The 22603-nt window shown below is 39.9% G+C and overlaps 1 protein-coding gene across 3 annotated transcripts in view; it reads left to right on the forward strand.

Annotated features, from left to right (window-relative positions):
• Positions 1-22603, forward strand: part of LOC110841283 (irregular chiasm C-roughest protein-like) — a 302701-nt gene that overhangs the window by 252043 nt on the left and 28055 nt on the right. For all 3 annotated transcript variants that reach the window (XM_087352626.1, XM_022086681.2, XM_087352627.1), the window contains one exon: positions 16188-16420. In XM_087352626.1, the coding sequence (XP_087208752.1) occupies positions 16188-16420 (233 nt within the window). The remainder of the gene's footprint in view (positions 1-16187; positions 16421-22603) is intronic.

The following is a 22603-nucleotide window of genomic DNA, read 5'->3' on the forward strand; positions in this document are numbered from 1 at the left end:
TTCCTTCGTAAACTTTAAAGTTTTAGAGGTAGTCAAAAAAATATTATTTTCAATATTTCAGTTCATGTGATTTTATTCATATTTTATATTGAATGTTCTGGTTCGTCCTATCCGCCTGTTAAAAGTTATAATTTGACAGTTGAGGTTTTAAAATATTAATCACCAAGACCAGACGCTAAGACTGGCGGCAGAATTTAGCGTATGTCGAATGGTACAGACACGGCAGTATTGAACCCAAATCTGTCAAACATTTCAAAAGAGAATATCTGATCGCGTCAAAATTATGTGGCACTCTGAGGGCATAGTAAACACGATGTTGCGCTAATTATTCTCTAATTACCTCATTTGTTTCTTATCTCGCACCCTGTCGAAGCAGAAAACGATTATAACCAGACCACATAAATAAGGGCACAATTCCCTCAGTGGGTTGTTGACGCTTTCATGCTAACTGCACTGTGCAGTCTGTTGGTCACGTCCTGCCGTTCGCATGGTCTTTGTCCCATAACGGACGAGTCACTGGGAATAGTAATTGCCATCATTTTATTCGATTTATGGGCACACGTTAAAACACGTTCTTCGAAACACTGGGACTAACAGCCTGGTGGCAGCACTGTATGCTTCAAATTAGGATCAGGGCAATTTCAGATAATGACACGTCTCTGAATACTAGACCCCGTGATCGATACTCGGTTAGTGCAGTTGGACTGTAAATAAAGTCTTCCCGTCTTTCAACAATACCACCTTCCCCTCCCCTCAAATTTTATTAAATTCATCATTCACAATCACAGTCTCATTTTCGGTTACATGTGCAAGGCTCACAGAAAACAATTGTGAAATGTAAAAACATGACAAAGAACAGGAAACTCGGAAAATAAAATATCCCAGTCACTTGAAACAAGCGTGTGCAGTGTCTGATATGTTGCACAACAAATTGAGATAAATTCATATTTTAATTAGACTGTGGAACGTGAACTAACGTCGCAAAAACCAAACCTGATGTGAAAATGAAATGAAGTACATCACATATCATGTGTTCTAATTCTAAAATATCTCAAATTAACAGACACCTATACTATTTTCGATTTAACAGATCAGGAAGATTTTTTTCCAAGATCGAGAAGTAGAGTTAAATCTGGGATAAATTTACATATAAGCATTAGTAACTGTTGCGTTGTGCCTCTAAGAAAGACTGGGGTGCTGAAGTAGAGCAGAGATTCACAAACGTTTGACTGGGAACACCTCGAAGTTCTGTAGAGCAGAGAGGTTACAGCAGCATTGAACGGGGTCACTTCACTCCTGAAGTGACATCCCGGCACAAGGCTGAAGCCAGCAAGAGATCTCAAGGGACTGCCACACACTTCGCCCTCTCTCTTGACAGCTGCCGGCGGTTACTTCATATTTGATCACTGGAAGCGACGAAATATATCGCTTAAAGCAGGTTTCTTAACCATTTGCATTCGGCTAAATCACGAAGACCCGTTATTAAACGAATACAGTTTTAAGTAATCCACTAAAATATTCCCTGCTCCCCTGTTTCACTGCTTTCTGATAATCGCCGAAGAGGACAAATATATTTAAAGCCAAAGCTCGTCTTAATAGCATTAAACATTCAGTCCTTACCTTAAAGAGAACACGACCGACAACGATTAGAAGGATCAGCATCTTTCCTGTTTTTAATTGTAAATTGTCGCACCCTGTTGTGTTTTTAGTCCGCCATTCTTTACAAAACATTTCTGAGCTATTATAGCACGTAATCACAGTGCACAACTTGAAGCTGGAGATAGCTGGACTAGTCGAAACATACAGTTCAGACGTAACACAAGGTCGACAGTGCAGTAATAGAGGAGTATAAGTGCAAATAAACACCGAATAAAGTTCTTTGAACACCGGCGGTTTAATTGAACCGTAAACAATGTTGACTATTACTTCTGCAAGATCGCGTCGTGTGTTAAACGGTTGTCAAGCAGACGTTTAGAGGTAACGCCGGTGAACCTCCAGAACAAACAAAGGTCTCTGTCATACACGGCTGCTATAAGCAACTTGTATGTTTAGTGTGCAAATTTTTTCTTCAGTATGGAAAATGTAAGCCTCCAGTAAGGCAAATAAGAAAACGTCTCATTTTCGTTTTTGCAAAAATTTCAAGTTTTAGAACTTTGTACTAGTAAATATTTTATTCCAGGAAAAGAAACATTTCTTATAGGCCTATACTTCCAAGGTTGGCAGCACGGAAGAAGATGGCGGAAGTAACTAATATAAGTCTTCCCTAATTTCAACGTAAATTTGCTTGGTTAACATTTTAAATTGAGAAGTCAAAATATTTACTGTGGCATGTTCACATGACTGCTCCATTGATAAAATTTACCAAAGAACAGTTTTTAATCCGATTTTCGTTTTCAGAGAATGCGAAAACTAGTCAGATTTTAGGGATAATGGTAGTTTCGTATGTGATTGCTGTGTAGACAAAGGAAAGTTTACGAGTTGGTGGAAAGAACCGAATCAGGACATACGAGTGTTGCCGATGCACGTTCTGGGTGGCCATCGACTGTATCATATGTTGAGGTCAAAGAGCAGTTCGAATAGTACACCCGGGACAAACGAAGTACCAGCTTTGATTATGTTTCATTAAAAATATTTTATTCTGATGATAACAGGTAAACTGTAAAAGACTGTGTCAAATACTATGTGTACAATTACTGTGATTCTGTCATAAGTAAAATAACATACCTTTCGCTTTTTAAATGGCTTTGCTTTGTATAAAACAGATTAATCGTATTCTGTTACTGTTCCAAACGTTTTATAGATGTTGCTTGTCTGTGTACATGTGGGAGCTGTTGGCAGAACAGTACTTCGTCTACTCCTTCTGGAATTTGTTCCTCACGCTGAATACATTATACCTATGCGTCTGTAAATTGAAATTTTTGCTCAGTCATAATGTTAAAAACCGGTATCAAATACACAATACAGTTCATAGCTGTATCAATCTGTCGACATGTTTATCATAGATGTTTCCTGAACGTCCTCTAAAACAGCAAAGAGTATTTTCATGAAGTCATGCACATGATTTGCTGAAATATCTGTGTAACCGCTATGATGAACAAGTTCATACAGAGGAATTTTAATTGAAGAGAAAAGCATTTCACGTTTGATAAACCCTACTCTGATTTATTAATTTTTGTTACAGGAATGTCCATAGCGAGTCTCATCATGTTTAAATGTATAGGTAAAGAAAGCGTTACGCGTAACTCGTAAACCGCTTTAACGTTAATCAGTTTTTAAACGAGCCTAACATTTATATCAGGTTCGAATGTACTTACATGATGCAATCATTTGTATTCTTTGGTGCATTCTTTCAACAGAACAGCTGAGCGCAAGTAAGGAAAGATTTGTATTATTTTAGCCCTTCGTCTTTTTAGTGCTGCCAATAACAGATTTAAGGTTCATTAATTTTACCTGTGCTGTTTGAAACTTCCTTGCAACTCTTTAAAATGTCCGGATTAGCCGACGTGTTCGTCTGCAGCCCAGCCTTTCTGTCCTGGGACAGAGTGATTCAACCAACCAGTGTCATCAGATGTAATCAGATCATAATACACGGACAGACTCTGAATGGACCGTATTTACCTGTGCTTCATGGAGATATTAAAAATGTGATTCGTGGGACTAGACTTTTGTTTATAACCTACGAGAGGGCAAAGCTGACACACTCAGAACTGATTATTTATAATTTACTATGAGGCGGTGTGATTCATTTGACTGACACAATAAAATGCAGTTTGCATACAAATAAACACGCACGCCAATGTTTTAAAACTATTATGACTCATTTCGTGTATCAATTATTACAGTACTTCATGCGTTTGAGGCTGAAAATAAGACTATAGGCAACTTCTTTAACAACAATGTGATCATACAAAATGTCCCTCCGCAAGTGCATATGGGCTAAATTATACAAAAAAAGAGAACATAACACTGATCAGAACAGTTTGAAGACTGATAGCCAACCGCTTGTGGCCAGAAAGCGATTAACATTATTTCCAAAAGTAACCAACTTAGTGCGTGGACTTTAGAAGGGAGGATACACAAATTACTTTGACCCCTTGTTAGATTTTAGGTTTTCACAGCGGTGAATATGAAGAGTTCTGTCTTCTGGGTTGTCGCCCTGATGACGGAGGCAGTATGACCTCTGAAACGTTGGTTAACATCGACCAGAACACACAGCGCAACAACCCAGAAGACAGAAATCTTCATACTTTAAGCCTGTTTATATCTTGTAACGTGGCTTCAAAAATCTAGGTAGAAGCAACAAAGGAAAAGAATATGTTTCACAAGAATTTACTACCCACATCCTCAGGGCGATTTACAAAGTTCGTACGGCAAAGAAAACTCGTTACGTCTGCATTAGAAAGATCAGTTGGTTAATGCTTTTAGGGAAATAATCTTTGTTTATTCTGAGAATATTATGAAGCTCATAAATTTGCTGTATTCTCTGGGCAAAATGGAGAGCTTTTTTAATGCTGTACTATATGTGGTACTTCAGTTATCTGCTGTCATTCATCGCATGATTATGTAAAATGGATGGGACTAAATTTATAGCCGCGTCTCTGTCATAGTGTAGATAAAAAACTTATATCATTGTGTCATTTGGTGGATATTTAGGACCGCTTTACATCACCTACATCATACGAATGGAGAAAGCTCATTTGCGTTGAATATACTGGCGAGACGAATCAACACAAACTTCCCATTTTAATTATTCACATTATATCTCTGTGAAAAGTAACGCGATATATACGAGCCAGGGGTGCCCACTCTGCCGCACTGAACCCATTTTAGGGCAATATCAAACAGGACAAGATATTTCATAGTACACTGTGTGCTGTAAATTCATTTAAAGGAAGACAATATTAAAATGTATCTTAAACAACTAGGGCGCATGCGAATTTTATTCAGTTGGTTTGGGATTGGGTTCGGTGACGGACTCTTTCGAATGCAACAATCAACTTTCGGGTTGGATTTGAGATTTTCACGGCGGTGCGTCGGAAGATGGCTGTCTTCTGGGTTATAGAAGTTTACCAGCGTTACAGACGTCCTTGCTGCCTCCATTAGGCGATGAGTCTGAAACCTTGGTAAACGTGTGCCAGACTTCACGGCGCTACAACCCAGAATACAGCCATTTTCAAACTTCCGGTTTCTTTGTAAGACGGGCAATTTCTTGAGTACTTGAGCCACTATTAGCTTCTCAAGGTCCTCTCTACTCGAAGTGATTCAGTTGATTGTTTCAAATTTTGTCTGAAGTTGAAGGTTAGATCTCTGTGCCAGTGGACGAAATACACCTTTAGAATCAGATCATTTCCTTAAACGTTTTCTTCCTGATGTCCTGACTTCAAATTTTGCACCCATAATTCAAGTGCCACCACAATACTATTACATCTAAAAGGAAAACGCGTTTACCATAGCCATCTACTTTCATCTGAGGATGAAAGCAGACTTCGGAAGTTTCTGGCAGTGCCGTAAGGACACTGTGGCGCAAGGGTTGTAGGTCAGTGTTACCAGACAGCTCTGACATCACTGTGTCATTCGCAAAGGTCGAATTTTGGCGAACGCACCACAATTATCACGCTGTACATTTCCAAACTTGTATAGCAAGTGCAGGCCTTGCTATGATTATATTTTCCGACCCAAAAAATTTCTGCCTTCAAACACAGGCCAGACAACCTAAACAATAAAAGTAAAAAAATTGAGATAAGGAAACACCGGTGACAGACTGAGCGGTGCAGAGAGAGGTGAAGTAGATGACGCACGTGAATTCACGTGTATGGAGCGAACTAGACCGTGCGGCTAACCGCAGAAAACTGGATTTTATATAAATTGTGTTTTGTTATAGTCATGAGTCCCAACTGTTCCATCAGTGAAACGTGAAGTGGATTTCTCTAGTCATGGAGTGAACGGCCCGGACTAAGCAGTGGCGTTGCTAACTTTCCTCTTCATGACCACATTATTTTGCCTGGTTGACGATTAGAGGTTCATGTATACCGAAGAATAAAGCTGACTAAAGCCTTTGTGATTCTTCAAAGGTGTGTGACATCGGTTGAATCATTTTAGGAACAACATTGTCCATTGTTAGAGGTATATTTGAAAAACGACGTTTCGGGAGTTGGCATTCGAAAGGTTCCGGGTTCGATCTTGATCACTGTCATTAATAATAATAATAATAATAATAATTAAAAGTGTCAGTATGATGACAACAGATCACCTGGAGACGTGGGTACAGCTAACCACCGACGTCTTAATCAAAGAAGGACGCTATTGGAAATAAACATCCCATTTAGTGACAACGTGTTGAAAGCTCAACTGTAAGATTTAATCAAATTAAATAAGTCAAAGAACAAATATTATGTGATTGATCAGATTCTAGCAGACAAAGAACGTACTGTGCTGAGACTTCCGCCGTATACTCCAGATTTAAACCCCATTGAACTTATTTGGGCAGATTTAAAACAATGGGTTGCAAGCAAGAACACAACATTTAAAATTAAGGACGTCGAACATCTGTGTAGCCAGAGATTCGAAGAAATTGGGTAAGAGGAATGGGACAATGTATGTCAGCATGCGGATAAACTAGAACAAATTTAGTATGAGCAAGAAGGCATAATCGAAGACGCTATTGAACGGATTGAATTGAGTGATCTGTCAGAAAGCGATGGTCTGTGAGGACCGAAGAGTTGTGAAACAGGTAAAATTATCTAAAACGCTCTGCATTGTTAATTTTCTAGTGATGTCTAGTGTAGTGATATCGACTTTCCTGTGTTACATACCGTGGTGATATTTTATTTGGAGTGTACTGTACGCGGCCTGCTTCTGGTAAGTGACTCGCTCCGAGGTTCCAATTCACAAAGCTCAGCGGCCAAAAACGCTGGAACGCGGTATATCCTTTGGGTGCCACAAAGCATTGTATTTTAATGAAGGGTTCTGCCTTGTTGAGTAAGGGCAATATGAATTGATGTTATATATTAGGGTGACAGCTTTTAAATATGTCTACTGGACCCGCCACTGACTGTTGGATGTTGCTGTGAAACAGTTATCCAATCACAATTGATTCTTCGTTACTGGGTAGCCTCTCGCAAACAAGTAGATTCCATGTTGCAGATATAAGAGAAGAAATAAATTGGAGTTAAAATGAGAGCAGAGATTAGGAGAAGTAACGCTGTAAGCGCACTGTTCCGTGTATGATTGTTTGCTTATCCACAGCGACTGCTAATCTCATATTCATAAAACTTCGTCTTCTCTTCTCTTCAATAGGATTGGAGAAATCCCCTCAAATTGTATGTTGTGAGGAGCGGAGGAAGAGACCAGATTAATGCAGAAAATCTTGTTACCTGTGTATTGGCTGACTCTGAATAATATACCTGTTTCATGAATCTGTGAACACACTCAGTGATCAGCAGGCCTGTAGGTTCTGAAGATATTCATCATAACAATTCGGAAAGTTCTGCCTGTGGCTGACTGTTAGTTGCGATGACAGAAGTTTGATGTAAAACGCAGTTGGTAAAGTTTACATCGGAGATTAGAATAACCTTACTCGCATACTATTTTAAACAAAATGACTTGTTGTAAACATGCCGTTACCGAATAATGTAACCGATGTCTTTTCTCTAAACTACAAACCGACTCATTTGTACTGAGTATGATACTCTGAAGGATTCTTCTTCGGCTGCTCCATTTAGTTCACCGAGAATCTGTATTACATAAACCCCAGTTTAATGCTTTCTGAGACAGAGAGTTGGGAAGGAGAGTGGAAGAACAGATGCAAACATAAAATCATGGAGAGAAGAAAGAGACACCGTATTGGGGGGGGGGGGGGGGGGGGGGCATCGCTTTGTTGGAAGATATCCAGACTTCGTCGTCTTGTGTTACTGGTAAGGGTAATATGAAAGTGAAGACGTTAGGATGGTAAGAAGAAACAGCTTTAGTCAGACTGTGGAATTTTGATTTTTTGATTAATTTATGGTTAAATACATAAAACTGGAATACAGACAATTTGGTGGCCTCCGTAGTAGAGGAGGGGAACAGTTTCTACGAAATTTAAATCGGAACGACTGGTTGAGAGGCATCCACCAGAAAATTTATAGTTGGGAATCCATATTAATATTTGCCTAAAGACATAAAACCAATATGGCCGCTGGAGAGTTTGCAGGTGGAAGGACGTTCAGATACGCAACAGTTGTACGGTCCGGCAAACAAGAAAAAATAAGCCTCTAAAGTTTCTCTTGCGTCTTTATTTCAGAGTGAGAGGGGGAGGGGGAATCAGTTTGCCACAAGGACCCCAGGCTTCGTCCGCTTGTCTTTTCTGATGAGATTTGTAAAAAAATTATGACGTGAGGGTGAAAATAATTATTATTTATGATTAATGTATGGTGAAACAGATAATTTGGAAAGATAACTGATTTTGTGACCACCACAGCATGGGGTAATTTTGATGAATGATGATTAGATAAGAATGATTGCTTGAGAAGCATACAGTAGTGGCTGCCTGCCTACATGTGTTCCTTGCGGGAAACGTTCGAATAACGTACCAGGCAGCGCGGCTTAATTTTTCGCTGTTTTCTCTTCTATAACAGCATTTTTTTAGGGAAGGCGATAAAGGAACAAGGAAAGGGACAAATGGGGAAAGGAATTCCGATAGGGCGGACAAATGAAATAATTTGGAAGGAACAATGGAGAAAGGCGTAAAAGAGATAAAATCAAGAAAGGGATAAATGAAGGAGTAAAGAGTATGGGGTATGAAGACACGAAAGAAATCATTTGCCGTTGAATTTAAATTAGCTTTTTACAGTGTTTTAAACAATAATGTCCAAACCTTCCAAAGAATCGCAGAACTGGTAATTCGGTCGTTCTTCATAGGCTAAACAACTGTTCTACCACTGATGTTGTGTAATGCAGAAAGACATACACTCAGGATCGCTTCGAATTAGAATCTGAAGCATTAAGTGAGGTGATCAATTCCTGATGGAAACATTAAAGCATTTACAAAGGTTATTCTAAATATACATAATATTACCCCAGGATCGTTATCAGTGTAGGCTGAAATATTTAACAAGAAACTTTCGGAAGATGACTGTGTTCTGGGTTGTTTCATGTAGTCTGGTAGAATTTTACCGACGTTTCATAGGTGTTTACTGCTTCCATGATAATCATTGCCCTGATGATGGAGACAGCAAACACCTCTGGAACGTGTGTAAAATTCTACCAGACTACACGGCGCAACTTCCCAGATGACAGGCATCTTCATTCTCACCGCCGTGACGTCAAATCTCTCCAGTAAACTTTCATCCAAAAAACCAGGACTAAGTCGTCGAAAAAAAAAAGAAGATGGCTGTCATCAGGGCGATGATGGAGGCAGCAAGGACCTCTGCAACGTTGGCTGTCTTCGGAGCTACAAGCCAGAAGACTCACAGCCGTGAAAATCTCAAATCCAACTAATAAAGAATATCGAAGACGTGGAAAGGAAATAGGTCTATTTATAATTTGCACGAAAGAATGGATTCCTTTTCAATGTTTAGAATACTTACAAACTCGTGCATTTTTCAAAGAAAATTGTACCCAAGCGCTGTCTTGCACTCAGTAATATCGCCCGGGGAACTGTGCAGTCGCGAACACCATGAAGCAGCTAATACGTAGGCTCATATTAATAGGCTTATAAGAAATAAGCCCTAAAACGTCGTGCATGATAGGTGACAAATATGACCGGATTCCGTCTATAGCCTTATTTGGGCATGTAATCCTGGACAACTACGTGGAGCTTGGCACTTAAGTTGGCCATTTCACGACGCCGTAAATGACATTATAAGGTGTAAAGCACATGTGCAGAATGTCGGTCCACACTCATGAAAGCCATAGTTAAACCGCACTTCCGCAATAGTTCATGTACTGGCGGTTTATGGTGGAAGATTTTGTATTTTAGAGATTCAGACAGGCGACATCACTTCTCTTAGCAAACAGCGCATTCTCTTCAACTACAGTTCTTATAATAGAAAAGGTTCACGCTGCAGGCTACGCGGTTTGTGATGCACTTCACAATTTCACTTTTCCTACTACGTGCTGAACGACAGAAACGTCATCCGCATAATAAGCAGAGGGATTCATGGCGGCGACTAAGGAAAACATTACATTACAGGCTTCAGCACCTTCCTTCAGTGTCCACTGCTGACATTTGCATATCAAGAAACGAGGAGTAAAGGTCTTTTAATCGCTTTTGCCAAATATAGTGAGCAAACCCTTGACGTACACTATCCAGTGGACCTACATTCTTCTAGGATGTTGCACAGTGTAGTCTGGTAGAAGATGGCTGATGTTTCAGAGGCGCCAGTTCTTTCGTACCCATTTTAAAATCATCTTCCCACCTGCATCTAGTACTGTCTCCCTTACGGGTTTTCCGAACAATATTATAGACCAGTGGACAATTATTCGGCTAGACTGGACTGATTATACGGAATCTAAAATTCCAGTAGTGTGTTTGTAAGAGCCACTTGAATCCAATCCATAACTACACGGCTTATCAAAAATTAATTTTGACCCAATCTTCGCATCTTTTTTTGATCTTCCTGGTGAACATGTCCGTTGTGGTTTTCCGATCAATCGCTTGTTTGCGTTTTTCCAGAACATACACCTAACAGACGGCGATGTCTTGATGATTTAAACAACCATTAAATGAATAATAAATAATATTCGTAAGTCCATTTGACATTATTTATCAGAATTTTCATCATTCCAAAAACAAACATTTCCTAACACCTTGGTTCTTGATCGACCTCTGAAATAGAATCCATCTAAAACTGAGTATGTATCCTATTTTAAACATGCAGCCAACATCCGCTTTATAGCTATAGAATTTAATATTCTCTTAGGGATTAGATCACTAATTATAACCGGATATAACATAAAATAGGACAAAATATATATTTCTTTATTTAGTTGGCTTGTATATCATATTTGACCAACTTTTCCGGTTGTTACAGCAGATTCGCGTCAGTTTCCGGTGACTGGAATGTGTTTTATTTTGTGTTAATGTTTACAATTGAAAACGCCTGTATACAAGACTAGTCTGAAGATGGCAGCAAAGTCGCTTGTGGCGCACACACCTGTGAAAATATTATAAAATGCTAGGCAAACCGAGAATTAGATTCTGCCTGCTAAAATTTTAACCGAAGAAATAGTTCTGCTTCTCTATTTTAATAACGAAATGTTTAGGTAATAAAGAACGTCGAACAGGGACACTATTGACAAAAGAGGTATTAAGATGATGTAATTGTGGAAATAAATTATTTATTAGGCCTATATATTTTATTTTGCTCCTCGGGTTTCATGAGCGGTGGGGAATATCGACTAGCCGAATGTACTGTTAGCTTCTCAAGAAGGGCTCTGCTCCCTGAAATTTTAATAGTTCCTTGTTTGTCATGTTTAAAAGTGCCAAAACCCACGGACAGTGTCAGTGATTTATGGCACTAATGATAGGTCAATAGGATCTACGTATAGCGATTCTACTGGACTTTCATTTTTAAAAAAACCACTATATGCCACCGATGAGTGGGGCCTTATTCTAATCTTAATTAAGAAATAGCGCGGCGCAGAAAATTACATCATTTCACAGTGCTTATCAAGTCTCAGGTCTTCTCCATTAGCATTTTCTCTTCCATTGGGAACCTACCCAATGGAATCCCAGCACTCAGGAAAACACAATTCACATCTTCACCAACCGTGAGAACCTCAAATCTGAGATAGATAGAACACTTTGTACGACAGTGGCCAGAGACAGTGAGGAGAACCGTAAAGCCCTAATCCCTTGGATAAAACCTTTGGGTTCAAGTTATCTATAGTCCTCTGAGAATAGAACCCGAAGGCTCAACGTCTCTGATATGAAAGCCTGCCATTGGACACGATGCTCTGGTAGTTCCATACGCCTTTCATCCTCTGAATCTGATTTGTTAATGTTATCCTTCTTCCTTTTTCTCTGGCTTTCTCGCCATACTTTTGTAGGTCTATGCACCCCAGCTCATCTAACGCTCCTAGAATTTACTGTACGCCAAATAACAACATCGGACTTCAGTTAATTACGACATACATCCTCGTGTTGTAGAACAATAATTATACTCACGTGGCCTGGCTCTTGTGTTTTGTTTTTAACGACGCCTGCCATAGTGCAGATGATGTAACGTCAAAAGGTGGGATCATTTAAGCCTATCCTGACATTTTCTTGAAGGAATACCACGAAACCCCTCAGTCAGGATAGGCGGTCTGAGGGCCGAGATTTGAACTCGCGACCTCCCAAACACAAAACAGGAATGCTAATTACTCAGCCTCTACGTTAAGTACGCTCCTTCGTGTCGTCAGAATAGTAGTTTTGAGGCATTTTAACGTGAAAACGGTATCAAATGATTTGTTATTTGCCCATGAATAAATAAGGTTGATGCCAAATTTTATTTCGTGTCATGTTCCTTCTTTTAATTGTGGTGTATTTATTCTTGGGACAATTGATTTGCGGGCATATATTATAATTTCTGCTCGTACCTAAGTAACGCCAGCACACACTTCCTGCTAGACCTTCGGATATCCCACAACGAGACATAACCCAGGCAGGACCAACCGCCTCCCTGAGTGAGATCATCTCATTCCTTCCCTGGATTCCTCTTCTAATTTTAGATACGTTTTAAGCAAACGATTGCTATCTCACCCCCTCCGTCTTTCTGTACACACATTCCACTTATCGTTTTCACGCTTATTCATTCGCTGTCGCTCTAGCCAACGTCTGTAAGTATTTTAAAGCTTGACGAACGTAAATTATGAGCCGGGAAACTTCGGTCGTAAAACCCACCATAACCTTACTACATAACAACTACAGGATGATTTTTTAAACAAGAACCCAGTGAATAGTGTGTACGAGGGAAGAGCTGGTGGTATTAAATGAGAACCCTAAACAGTGTGAAAACGTTTGGGTTCTTGTTTAAAAAAATCATCCTGTATTGTAAAACCACTTTTATACACTCTTTATTGGTCATCATCAAAGGTAGACATTTGCAGTAATTGGTTCGGACACAAAAATACATAATGACCCTCGAGTCAAATAAAATATCGTTATCAATATAGATTGAAATTGTATTAAAACATTAAAACTCTTTTAAATGTGTTTAGAAAAACTATATACTATTAAACCCTTTGTGCATGCTACATCCTATTTATATATTCTTCTCGATTTCATTTGTCCCTGAGTCAACAAAGTGACTAGCTATGGTGTAAAGGACCAGGGTTCGAATTTGTGTACGGAACAGGTTTCTTTGTTCGACGTTCACATCCAGATCGCCAATTAGTTCGCCGAACACTCTGCCTTCATGTGCACCTTGTAAAATATTTTGTTGTTCATTTTACCATTCTATGGTTTACCCTATTAATCATGGTTGGTTTGGGAAGTAAAATTGTTTATTTCTAATATCTGGCCATTTTTCGGTCGTTCGGGAACGTAACCCCGATATAAATTGCGCTTATAGGAAACAGCGATTAGCTTTACGAACTCCCTCCAGGAACGAAATTATTGATAAGAGCGGCAAATTCCCGAAGTGCTGGTCAGACAGTCCCATTCTCTGATCTTCAGGAAGCCACGCCGATGTCTGATGTCTTGTCTTCTTGCATTATCCACCCTCGCTGTCATCCGCTCTGTATGTTTTAATGAGCTCATTTCAGCTGTGCATTATTTCCTCCGCAGAAAACCATTCGCAAGATACAGCCGGACGGATTGAAACAGATATTCAACTTTAGTAACTGAAAATACGGATAGGTCTACTTTTCCAGAAGCTTATTAAAATAATCCTTTCTTATATTTTGTCCTTCCAAACGAAATGCAGAGAATAAGCTAACAGCATACAGAGCGACACAGACAGGCGGGAAGCACTTTAACTAACTCCGTGGACCAGAAGCTAACAGTTGCTCAGTTAATCAAATTATTTTCGACTTTTTATAGAATTATAAAGTTCACAAGAACCGACCACTGGACTTGATTAGCAACAGTGCATAATTAACATATACAACATGTCTGTGATAACTGGCATTTATGCTGAGCCAAATTCAAATTACTTTTATATTATCATCCCATGGACACCTTGATATATTTCCTTTAAGTGTTCCGATTAAACTTTTATATTCATATCTCCACTTTAACAAACCTATAAGGTTGTTTGAAAAGAGAAGAATTTAAAATTATAAAAGAGTGCTCTTTAACGGTCATGTGCTCACATAGCTCGCGGCGTGAATCTGCATATAGACCAATATTTCTGTCAGCCAGTCCCACCCAAGTCAATTGTGTTTAATGACGGGAAGAACGAGCCTGTGCTCCAATTATTCTCGTTCTGTTGAGTCTCAGTTGAACTTTGATGCACTGATTGCTTTCCCGAGGTTCGTCCTTTGTTTGGTTCGTACTACATGAGCCCTGGACGTCTGACTATCATATTAACCTAAGTCGAATGTACGAAAACGTGTGACTATTAATTTCGTTTTAATTCGGATAAACAGTGGTATGTGATGTTCTAAACATCTTTCAAAAACGTTCCTATGCAAAGCAGTATTATATTTCAAGCTGACAGATAAAAAGTTATCCCTTGCTTAACCACGGCATGAACTCATATGGTGAATTGGAGGTACATATAGCTCCTCATATTAACCCCGGCACGATGGAGGTGCGTGCGTGCTAAATGTATTTAAGTGTGCAAGGAGATGATAAATCTTTCAGAGTGAACACAAATTATAATTAACATTACATACATAATTTTTATTTCATTATGAAAAGTTTAATTTGCAGGTAGGAACGTGTTATTTGCAACGATATGTCATTTGCTTCCAGTGGATAGACGACATGAACTGTAGAAGTGCAATTTGTGACTTCGTCTCCCTTCAATGGGACAAGTCGTACCAGCTCTTAAATTGGATTTGAGGTTCTCATGGCGTATGGTCTGGTAGAATTTTAACAGCGTTTCAGAGGTCCTTGCTGTCTCCATCATCAGAGCGACATTGGTAAACTTGTACCAGACTATACGGCGCTACAACGCAGAAAACAGTAAACTTCAGCTTTAAACATCGCAATTATAAGTGATTCTGTAATATCAATAGTGTAATTAACCTTGACGGTGCGTCACCAACAGGCCGCAGATGAAATAAAACAGGAAATGACAGCAAAGTGGGATTCGAAACCCAGTCCCACGAGGCATGCAACTGTGCGAGGAGCTTTGCAGTTATCCGCTACAACTCGAAACGACCAGTCAGGAGCTCCTAATGGATGAAAAAGTGACGCCCCAGATTGTACTCACATAGAAATGAAGATCCCACAGCTCAGCTCCGACATTAAACACGCGTTACATCTGTGCCCCATTTCGAAGAAGCTAAAATTATGCACTTGTGATTCAGACATTGGTGTCGTCTCCCGAAACTTCAGCGCCATCGAGTATGCAGAGAATATATTGATCCCTACATTTGTTTTCTTAAATCACACGTTTTTGTGCGAAGTTCAGTGGCACATCCATTATCTTGGAGTTTGTTGGCCCCAAAAATATTGGCGTTCGATAACATTATCAGTACTATGATGGTCGCACTGTTGATAAATGGTGGACTGGAAATTGAGAATTCTAACTAATCGAACAACCACAATTTCAACAAAAGGTAGGTTAATAAATCGGTGACCTCAGACAGACACTGTACTGGTGGATGCTTAATGGCAGAATAGATCGAAAACTAATTATTAATATAGCAATAAGATTTGTAAGATTATTACATACCCTACGTCACTCTCTAGAAGGGTCTCTCAACCATTCTGGGCCCACGTTCATTTCATTAATTTACAACGGTTTACTTTAAGAAAACCCCCGGCAAATGACGTGTCCTCAGCTGATCCAAAATGTGCAAAGAGTTGGAGTTTCCAAGAAGGTTTCTTGCTTCGTTTGAACCCTTCATTGATCGATGCCGTGAAGTTCGTTGATTGTGAGTACCTTCTGTGCCTCTAGACTCTGCTCCCACGCATGCCAGCCCGCGCACCAATGCCAGATCCCATTGCACTGTTCTAAATATACTTCATCGTCTGGGATATCCTGAAATCCGGCCCCGTGTCGACCTTCACACGAGGACTTGCCTCATTTCTCTATTTTCTCTTGTTGCAGGAGACTTCTCCCTGGATATCTTCCCTGTGATGTTGGATGACGATGCTCGGTACCAGTGTCAAGTGGGTCCCGGACTCGCGGGAGAGCCCGGGATCCGCTCCAAGTTCGCGACCCTCACGGTTCTTGTACCCCCTGAACCACCTAGAATAGTACAGGGCGACTTTCTCGTCACGACTGAAGACAGGGAGATCGAGTTGGAATGTGTGTCATTAGCGGGGAAACCTGCGGCAGAGGTAAGGAACGCTTCTGTGACAAGATGCACAGTTTCCTAATCCGCACTGAACAATATTTCTTTTGACATTTAGTGTTTCTCAAGCCCAACCTATGAAATCTCCAGGGTGATTTCAGGCTGGATTCCTCTAATGTGCTTATGTGTGCTGTTTGTATATATATATCATATAAAACACACATTTTGCTGCGTGTATCTCTTCCCATCCTGGGAGGAACACAGATTGAAGGTGTTTTGGAACAGATAAAGGTGAACATCTGAACCTGTGAGGAACGAAGTAACAGGAGAATGGAGAAAATTTTTACAACGATAAGATTTATGACTGTACTCTTTACCAAATTCTATTGCGGTGATAAAATCAGGGATGGTAAAATAGGAAGGGCACATATAACACGCAAAAAGAGATACGAGAAATGTATACAAAAATTCAGTCGTAAAACTTGCAAGGAAAAGACCACGTGGAAAATGTAAGCGTAAGAGGGAGGGAAATATTGAAGCTGACCTATGTGAATACTGTAATACAGATATTTATAGATATTTAACAAAAACCGTGACATTTATTGTCGGTTTCTAAAGAAGGACGCTATTTCAAGGAGTTAGTGCGTGTTTCTGAACTTCACTTTTCGAGTCTCCGTGTAATATTTATGGATTATTACCCTCTTAACTCCCCTGCACAGTGACTACAATAATTTTGTTCTGTGTACATGTGTCTTGATGTGTATTCCTTCCGCAGTTGCGGTCAACGTCTTCAGTAACACTGGACATGACATTTGGTATTCGGAGTATGTTTACAGGCACTGCAGTGGTATGCTGCATCCACTGACTTGTGTTTATCTTATTTATATTTGCAAATTAAATATACCCCCTCAGCTGCTGACGTCTTTCCGTTTAATCGCTTATGTTTTACGAAACATTTCGCTTTCTGTAGATACTATACCCATAATTTAATACCAATTTTTAAAATTGGGCAGGCTATACAAAAGCATATTGTTGCTTCAAGATGACTGTCTTCTGACTTATAGTAGAAACTTACTGCCTCCATCATCAGTGCGAGGACTCGGGCGTGGCTTACTCATTGCCCTCATGATGGAGGCTGCGCAGCAAGTGTCTCTGAAACGTCGGCAAACGTCTTCCATACTACATGCCACAAAACCCAGAAAACAGCCAGCTTCGTATCTGTCGCCGTGAGAACCTGATATCTCACCGACTACCTTGTTTCCTTGGAATGAATGTCCAAGTTTAACACGTATATTATATAAGAGATAAAATAATTGTATGTACTCTTGAATTTAAGTTTTTTCTGAACGGCACGGGAGATAAAATGTACTGAAATGAACGGTAGCAAATTTAAGTCACGAACTTTTAGTCTCCAGCTATGTAAGCCTTAATTAAAAGTGGCATTTAATATTGTGCAATAAATTTTGGATTAATACTGAAGAACTGGATAAATTTTATAAAGGACTTTCAATATAAAAAAATGTATTAAAATTCCTTTAGCCAACTGGTTCATATCTACGAGCACACGAATACCGACGCTCCATGCTATCTGCGAAAACACCAACAAAGTATAACGTATATTATCCTTACATTCTTTCATGCTAATAAGTAGACAAGAACATATTGCCTGATCTTTCTAATACAGATTTCCATTATCGGAAATGTGTCACATTTAAAGTTATGTACAGTCGAGACATTTTTTCTCTTTATGTAATATTTCATTTAAAAATTATACGTGTTAATGGTGTATTATAAGACCAATTTTCATGTACTGGTGCTCAGTTACAGTGCTCCATTAGCCACAATTATCGAAGGAACTGTAAATATCGATTTCGAGCTGTCGCCATGTTGTCATATTTAGGGGTCAACAAATGTTGTTCCATGTCGTCTCGTACGTTATGCAACGAACTTGCCATTCGATTAAGGAAATATACCCCTAGCAAACACACTGCAAATTTCATCGAATTGCCTAAGGCAGTACTTACTAAAGGATAATGCAGCTTATTACAACCATCAACTCGATACAATGGTGCCACAACGAAGTATCTATTCTGTATCGTAACCCAGCTACATGTTAATATTAATTAACGCGGTTAGTGTTGTAACAGATATATACAATGTGAGACTTCAGGTTCTCACGGCGATGAGTGCCAAAATAACCGTCTTGTGGGATGTTTCGCCGTATAGTCTAGAGCTCACTGCACTGATGGTGGAGGCAGTAAGCACCTCTGAAACGTCAATAAACTTCTACCATACTATATGGCTCAATATCCCAGAAGACAGCCATCTTCAAAGTTACACGTCGTTGAATAAATGCACTAATAAAACTGAAATAGAGAGATGGCCTAAAGGAATATAACGGAATTCTATGTGAAGCTGGAACTAAAATCGAAAATATGCCAAGAAATTCATATGGCAAGGCTGAATCCACTAGAGATAGGATTGGCCGGAAATCGAATCTGAACCCTCCGCCAGGAGCTAAGTGATGCCACTCACGCCCAAGGAAACTACTCAATCCAGAAAATAATATTTCTCTTACTGCCTGTCAAGCCCTCAGCTTCAAACTTTATGCCCCTGGGATTGATGGGTCTCTCAGCACGGGCGTAGGGCGGGTGGCGATCTCTTGTGAAATGAGCGTACATTAAACTGCAGAAATCGATTTCACCAACAACTATAAAATTGAGAAGTTCAAACTTTCATTCGAGGACGGGACATTTCACCACAACTACTATAAGAAGGTGTTCCTGCAGCCTTTTAAGTACAGTGCTGCCGTCTGATTACTTTGCGTGATGCAGGCTATGCTGTTATAACGTTCGTCGATTCCAGTGAAACTGTTTTCAGCTGTGACCACGCGTCTTATTTTCGGGAATTCCACGTCTTAAATCACACCAGAGTGTTTCCGCGACCTTCTTTAGACACTCCAGATGAATGCTAGTGGAAATAAAACGAAAAAGAAAGAAATAACGAATCCATACAAATAATTAAAGAATGAAGAAAAGGCGAAAGGAACAAGGTGGCAGAAGGAAGAAATGCAAAAACAAGAACGAAGATAAAGAAACAACAGAACGAAGAATATAAAAAGGAAATAAATGTGAAAGGTAGGAACAATCGAAAAGGAAATAAATGAAAGAAATGAGTTTAGATAGAAAGGCGGGAATAAAGAAAATAAGGTAGGTTGAAGACGCCATGGTTCTCCTGCTTTATTGTACACAGTCGCAGCTCTCAGAGCAATTCTTCTTTTAGCTTTACCCAGTGTAATCTATTGAACTTCTGTTTTTAAATGCCGTACACAGACCTGTCTGTCTAAAGTCCCAGTAGCTTCATCATAAGCCCTTTACACAAGTGAAAGACACATTACCATAATCTGAGTTTACCGTCCACAGTATAATTTGGATCGAAGATGTGTTTAATGTTTGTGGACGACGTATCTAGACCAGATTAATGGGCTCTGTCTGTCGCGTACTATCCCCAACCCAGGAGTCATTTTTCACTTGCCACAACACGGAACGGAAGGTTTCCGTACTCACAGAAATATTATCTACCCGATGCCAACAGATGACGAGGGCAAGGGCGGATGTATGCTTTAGTATTTTAACGACTTCTAATTACGGCTTGATATGCCAATGTTCCAAATTCATCTGCTCATTCACTGCACTAAGACGAGGAAACAAGTCGTAAACTGAAATCAAGGCTTCGCTTTATTAAAATATTGTAAGGGGTGTGTATGAAACGTACTGAGCACCCGGCGAACATAACTAGTTCTTCGTTGTTTTCCTCAGCCCCAAGAAAATATCAAGCGTTCTAAATTAGGGTACGACCATTTATACTCGCATCGTTTCCAATTCATGGCTCAGTAATCCTCCTACTGTTCGACAATGGGTGATCTCAGTAACTGAAAGCGTCGTTAAATAAACCAAGAATAAATAAATTAATGAACGTCGCTGAAGAATTATTGCAGTCATGTCGAGACGTGTATGTATGCCTTGGATCTTCGCTTCATTTCAGCTACTCCATATGATATTCTGATAAAATGTAGGTGGTATAGATAACAGACTAGATGGAGCAAAGACTTTCACGAGAAGTTGAGAGTCGCTCAGCCGGTGATACAATCCTCCGCCTGTTACCATTGGCCTAGAAGTCAGATCGTGTGAAATGCAAAATTACCCCCCCCCCCGTCCCCAACAATCGCATTTCTATTTTCAGGTATTTTAATAACAACTTTAATAATAATATGTGTCTTTTGTGTTGTGTACCAAACTTAGTTTCTGTATTCAAATCTAGGTGGTCGGGCGTCGCACGGCTAGCCAGACAAGAACATTCATCTCAAAGGTTCATTATCGTGCACATAAAACTCGGCCACTGGATCCTGTAGGCCTACTGATCCATATGAATCCAGTCAACATCCTCACATCCTATTTTAAAATACATCCTTAATGTTATCTTCACTTCTGCTCCTGGGTCTTCTATGGTCTCTTCCCATTTCAGATTACCGTCAGTGAAATTACAGAAACGCCACTGTAACACATTAGTTTCTTAAGAAATTAGTCCTTTTTGTGAGGATCCACGCACATTACAGTTCGTACTGAAAGCTACAGAGAGGGCATAAAGTAACCTGCAGATCGTGTGCAGAAAAGATGTTTCTTCGCTCCTGAAAAGCAATCATATACGACGAAGAAAATATAGTTATCTCTTGTTTTGCCAACCAATCCCAGACACCCCGGAAAACGAGAGTCGCATACTAAGAGCATCTTGACGAAACCGATGTGTTGGCAAGTCTCTTTGATAATTTCCACCTGCGTTCGATATCCCATCAGCCGGATGTGAATTCTGCTGCAGACACACAGTATTCAGGCTACAGCCTCCCCACAGCACTCGAGCCTACTTCCCGCCATGCAAACAAACACAAGTCACTTCTTCATGTCTGCAGTCTTCGTGTCGACGCAGCTTTGATATAGAAATTTGTTAGCGACAGAAAACATCGTCTGCACAAACACGACTTCACGGCTGTTGATTACGTAGCAACACTGGCTTCATATACGCTAATACTTCCAGTAATAGCGACATTTTCTTCATAAAAAACACAACTGCGGTGTCAAAACGTCGAAATTCAAATATGACTATCTTCATGGGGTAGAGTGCTTCTTGGGAAGCCGACAGTCAAGTAGTCAACAAATCCTCGCCGTCTGTGGAACCCGTGTTTACAAAACCCTGTCACTAGACCAGAGGTTTCCAAAGTGTGGGGCGCGCCCCCCTGGGAGGCGCGAGTGGTTTTCTGGGGGGGGGGGGGGGGTGTTTGTATGAAAAACTTTAACGAAATATGGAGAAACATTTTTAACATCCTTTGCTTGGTTGCGGCAGTTTAGTTTCCTTACAGTACTGTATACTCATAGCTAAATTTTATGTCAAATCTGTTTGCTTGCACTTGTTCTGGAAGGGGGACGTGAAATTTATTAAATGTTTTAAGGGGGTCGAAAGGTATAAAAGTTTGGGAACCTCTGCACTAGACCCACTACCCTGAGCCTGATGAACCCAATCCACTCCATCCCACCTACTTTCTTTACGATCCAGATTAATATTATCCTCCCACCTAAGCCTTGGTCTTCCAAGTGATTTCTTCCTTTCAGATTTTCCGGACATAATTTTGAATGTATTTAAATCTGTTTACATCATAAATGAAACGCTGTGATTGGCTGCTGGAAAGCTCAGTGTCATGCAAGATCCCATCTGCATCTAATTCAGATGAATCTCTAGATCATGATAAGATAAGATGAGTAGTTTTCTACAAGGTTCTGTATTTCGTTTTAACACACAACGACTTGCCAGTAGCTCCACAAGATCTGCTCTTCTGTAGTCATTGTTCATCGTAGACTGGTAAAGTGCCACAAAGAACACAAGTTCCAAAAGGAGAGGCTGAAATTAAACTGGAACTGAACATTACTAATGCTGTGTCTACCACCGCAGTAACATTGATTTTGTTGGGATCTTGTGAGAACGCTTTGAAAGGAGTTAACGACCCTTTTCTTTTACGAATGCATTTTCTGCAAACTGTGGTGATGCTAGTACAGGCTGTAAGATGCCTTTGATCTGCTTTGAAAGGTTCTTCATATCGGAGATTTAGTAATTAATGATTCTTCTTGAGTTTTCGCCATCAAATAGAAATTATCATTACTGCCACCATGACGCTGACAAA

The sequence above is a fragment of the Zootermopsis nevadensis genome, unplaced genomic scaffold, assembly GCF_977971745.1.
Source record: "Zootermopsis nevadensis isolate Lab colony 2312 unplaced genomic scaffold, Znev_1.0 Znev_ptg000021l, whole genome shotgun sequence".
NCBI lineage: Eukaryota > Metazoa > Arthropoda > Insecta > Blattodea > Termopsidae > Zootermopsis > Zootermopsis nevadensis.